This window comes from Staurois parvus, unplaced genomic scaffold, assembly GCF_062004578.1.
Source record: "Staurois parvus isolate SC_StPar_1 unplaced genomic scaffold, SC_StPar_1.0 ptg001192l, whole genome shotgun sequence".
NCBI lineage: Eukaryota > Metazoa > Chordata > Amphibia > Anura > Ranidae > Staurois > Staurois parvus.
In genome coordinates, this window is record NW_028318988.1 from 2,872,636 (window position 1) to 2,876,910 (window position 4,275).

General features: G+C 40.1%; 1 protein-coding gene and 1 non-coding gene across 2 annotated transcripts; both read left to right on the forward strand.

The window, feature by feature from the left end:
• Positions 1 to 759: 759 nt before the first annotated feature.
• LOC149438421 (olfactory receptor 6N1-like) lies at positions 760 to 1,701 on the forward strand. Its single transcript, XM_089659939.1, has one exon. The coding sequence runs from the start codon at positions 760 to 762 to the stop codon at positions 1,699 to 1,701; it is 942 nt and encodes a 313-aa protein (XP_089516065.1).
• A 1,996-nt stretch (positions 1,702 to 3,697) lies between these two features.
• Positions 3,698 to 3,801, forward strand: LOC149438422 (U6 spliceosomal RNA). The gene has a single exon (XR_016307921.1). It is a non-coding gene; the product is annotated as a U6 spliceosomal RNA (small nuclear RNA).
• Positions 3,802 to 4,275: the final 474 nt, after the last annotated feature.

The following is a 4,275-nucleotide window of genomic DNA, read 5'->3' on the forward strand; positions in this document are numbered from 1 at the left end:
TGGCTCCTGTCTAAATTGTCCCTAGTATGTGTATGTATGAATGTGAGTTAGGGAGCTTAGGTTGTACGCCCCTTGAGGGTTAGGGACTGATGTGAATGTACAATATATATGTAAAGTGCTGCTTAAATGGACAGCGCTATATAAGTACCTGAAATAAATAAATAAAATAAATAAAATCTTCCAGAAGTCAGTTAACCAGGCTGTTCCTGTCCACCATTGAAGCTTGCTATTTGAAAATTGGGATACAATGCATACGTTTTCGTGATAGTACCATTTTATTCCAGTTGGGAATGTGAGTTAACATGTATAATAAATGTCTCATATTTGATTCCCTTTGTTCTGTTAAATATACAATGAAAATTATTTTATTATAGCTGTTCAAAAAATTAAAAAAAATGAACAGATTGTTTTTTCTTTAACGTTCAGCTTCATGTAGCCATGACTAAATACATTTGTGACACTAATTAAGAAACCAACTGTGACAGCTAATGGTCCCAATGGAAGGCTTTGTTGCAGTTGCTGCAAAAGTGCCATCTTAATTCAAAGCAAAGCTTCACCTATAAAAGCTTTGCTGGATTGGAATTTCAGTCTTCTGATATAATTATTTAGAATTCAAGAGAAAAGTCATGTAGTGGGAATCCCATTTAAAGTATCCACAGAAGAATATGTCTTCTTGTTTCCTTAATATTATCCAGATTGAAATTGATGTTATTGCCTACTGTGTGCTGCAAGAAATAAAGTCTATCCATGGTTCTATCCATGGAGAACATATCGATAACTTACACCAATTTTGTCCTTTTGGGGCTTGTCGAAATGGAACCATTTAGATACGTATACGCTCTGCTTGCGTTTGCAGTATATTCAACTTCATTATTTGTGAGTTTAATGATTGTCTATGTAACCTGGACAGAGGAGAACTTGCATGAACCGATGTACATCTTTATATGTGGGTTGGTCTTCAATGTGATGTTTGGGAGTTCAGCTTACCTCCCAAAGCTACTGATTGATTTATTGTCTAAAAATTCAACTATTTCTCTCTCCGGATGTCTGTTTCAGGCCTACTGCATCCAGACTTACGCAGCTGCTGAAGTTTTTACTTTCACTGCTATAGTGTATGATCGATATTTGGCGGTAGGTCATCCTCTGAGGTATCCAATGCTGATGACAAACTTGACGAGTCAAAAGTTACTACTTGCCATATGGATTCTTGTTCTTATGGGAGTATGTGGGGTTGTACTGTTAACAGCAAGGCTGACCTTTTGTGGAGTCAAAATCAACAATGTCTACTGTGAGACCATGTCCCTACTACAACTTTCTTGCGGTGATATCACAGTTAGTAATGTCTATGGAATAATGTGGACTGCATTCATCCTGAGTAGTTCAATGTCTGTGATCATTTATTGTTACATAAGGACGATTGTCATCTGTCTTAAACTTCCTGGGGAAGCCTCTCAGAAAGCCGCCCAAACGTTGGTGACTCATGTAATTGCCTTTTCTATTTTTATGGTTGGATCTATGTTTATTACCTTGAGGTACAGACTAAGCAGCAGTTCTCTCCCAACTGTTGCCCATGTTGTCATCTCTATGAGCGGTATGAGTACATCTATTACTGCTAACCCTCTGATCTACGGCATAAGGACCACGGCTCTCAGAGCAAGAATTGCACACAATCTGCAAAAGATTTTAGGAAATTCAAAATAACATTCATAATTGTTCAGATTTACCATCTTTGCAACTATGTTCGTTAATTATTAAAAACAGCATTTTTGTATTGTGAAAGGTAAGGTCTTTTTAAATTCAAAATAACACACTCCATTCAGTTTTTTTTTGGATTGGTTTTACCATCTTTGAATGTTCATTACTTATTCAGTTTCATGTAGTCATGCAGTATGTTGCAGGAACTAAGATTTCAATGGTGAAAAAGTTAAGGCCTCGATCATGCCTGTGTGGTGCATTAACCACATGCCGCCCAGCCACTGTATAAATACGGCGGCAGGGCGGCACGGCTGGGCAAAAGCACGTTTTAAAACGTGTGTTTTGTAAACAGGTAGGGGGTGCGCGCGAGGCGCGCCGCCGCCCTATCTGTCCCGCCGATCACAGCCGCGGATGTCAGTCGCCGGGTCACAGCCGGTCGTTACCGGCTATGTCCCGGCGATTAGCGGCAATCGCTGACAGAGAGCACAGCTGCAGTAGCTGTGGTTTCTGTCAGTTCCCTGACAGCTCCAGGACACGCTGATCGGGAAAGAAGAGTTTCTCTCTCCCGATCAGCGGTGTTCCCTGCAGTACACCCCCCCGCCCCCTAGTAAAACACTCCCCTCACACAGTTATCCCTTTCCCTGAATAATAAAGTTAACCCCTTCCTCCCCAGTGCCATTAGTACAGTGTCAGTGTTTTTTTTTTTGCACTGATCACTGTATTGGTGTAACTGGGGATGTCAGTGACCCCAAGTCAGTACCCCCCAATGTCAGAATGTCCGCCGCAGTCCCGCCATAAGTCGCTGATCGCCACCATAAGTTGCTGATCGCCGCCATAAGTCGCTGATTGCCGCCATTATTAGTATAAAAAACTAAAAATCCCAGTATCTTTCCCGCCATTTGTAAACGCTATAACTTTCACGTAAACCAATTAATTTACACGTATTGGGTTTTTTTGTAGCAAAGACATGTCGCAGAATGCATTTTGGTAGAAATTTATGACTGAATTTGATTTTTAAATTTTTTTTTACTGGACATGTTTTATAGCAAAAAGTCCAAAATATTGTTTTTTTTCCTCAAAATTGTCAGCCTTTTTTTATAGCGCAAAAAATAAAAACCGCACAGGTAATCAAATAGCACCGAAAGAAAGCTCAATTTGTGGGGAAAAAAAGGATGTAAATTTAATTTATGTACCGTATTGCATGACCGCGCAATTGTCCATTAAACTAGCGCAGCTCTGTATAGCAAAAAAATGGCGTAAATTGCAGTATCATACTTTGTAGACGCTATAACTGTCACACAAAACAATCAATATACACTTATTGGGATTTTTTTTACTAAAAACATGGAGCAGAATACATTTTGGCCTAAATTTATAACTAACTTTGAGTTTACTATATATTTTTTAAAGCTGAAAGTAAAAAATATTGTTTTTCTTCAAAATTTTTTTGTTTATTTTTAGTTGAATTAGTGCAGCGCCGAGTAGCAAAAAGAGGCCTGGTCATTAAGGGGGGTAAATCCTCGGGAGGGCAAGTGGTTAAGTCAGGCGCTAATATTCATAGCGATAAAATAAGCTATTCATTTTGAATGGGCTGCTGACACGCCCCAATGTGGCCCAAACTGAACCCTTCCATTTTTTTAAATACAATGTACATGCAGGGGCGGACTGATCATTTGGAAACTCGGGCACTGTCCAAGGGCCTGGGGTCAGTAGGGGGCCCCATGAGATGCCCCTGGTACCTTTTTCATAGGCTTTTTTGAGTTTGGGCAAGAACACAGGAGCCCCATGATCCCCTATTGCCCGGGGGCCCCATGAGTTGTCAGTCCGCCCCTGTGTACATGTATTGTGGCATACTGCAACACAGATGTGTTGCTTTATTGCATTAGAGTACCATTGAAAATAAATGGTACTACAACACACTTATATAATACAAGCAATGTAATACATGTTGATCGTTTAATTTGAAAAAATAGGAAATTATTCATCAAAAGGTAATTTGTGCGTGATTGCTTCGGCAGCACATATACTAAAATTGGAACGGTACAGAGATTAGCATGGCCCCTGCGCAAGGATGACGCACAAATTCGTGAAGCGTTCCATATAGAAAAAAAAGCTAATTTGTGCAATTTAGTACTATATTAAATCACCAATTTTTTTTCCAAAATGACAAAGTTTGGGTGGTAAGCTTGCTGGTGAATTGTTGGTTATCACATAGTTACTACAGAAGCGCTGCCCTGCATAGAGGATAACTGTGCTTCTAAACAAGCTAGGGCTTACAGCCTCCCTCCAATTCTCACTATACTCCCTTGTACTAGAATCGGCACAACAGATAACCCATTAAAGAGCTGTGGCTTACAACCACCTGTCCTCATTTCAGTTCAGTATTGCCATTCATATCTTTTCTCTATAGGCATTAATGGAAAAGCTTAAAACTCATTCACTCCATTATTATATCACGCCTCGACTACTGTAACTCCCTCCTCATTGGCTTACCTCATTGCAGGCTATCCCCACTCCAGTCCATCATGAATGCTGCTGCCAGACTCATCCACCTTACTAACTGTTCCGTATCTGCCACCC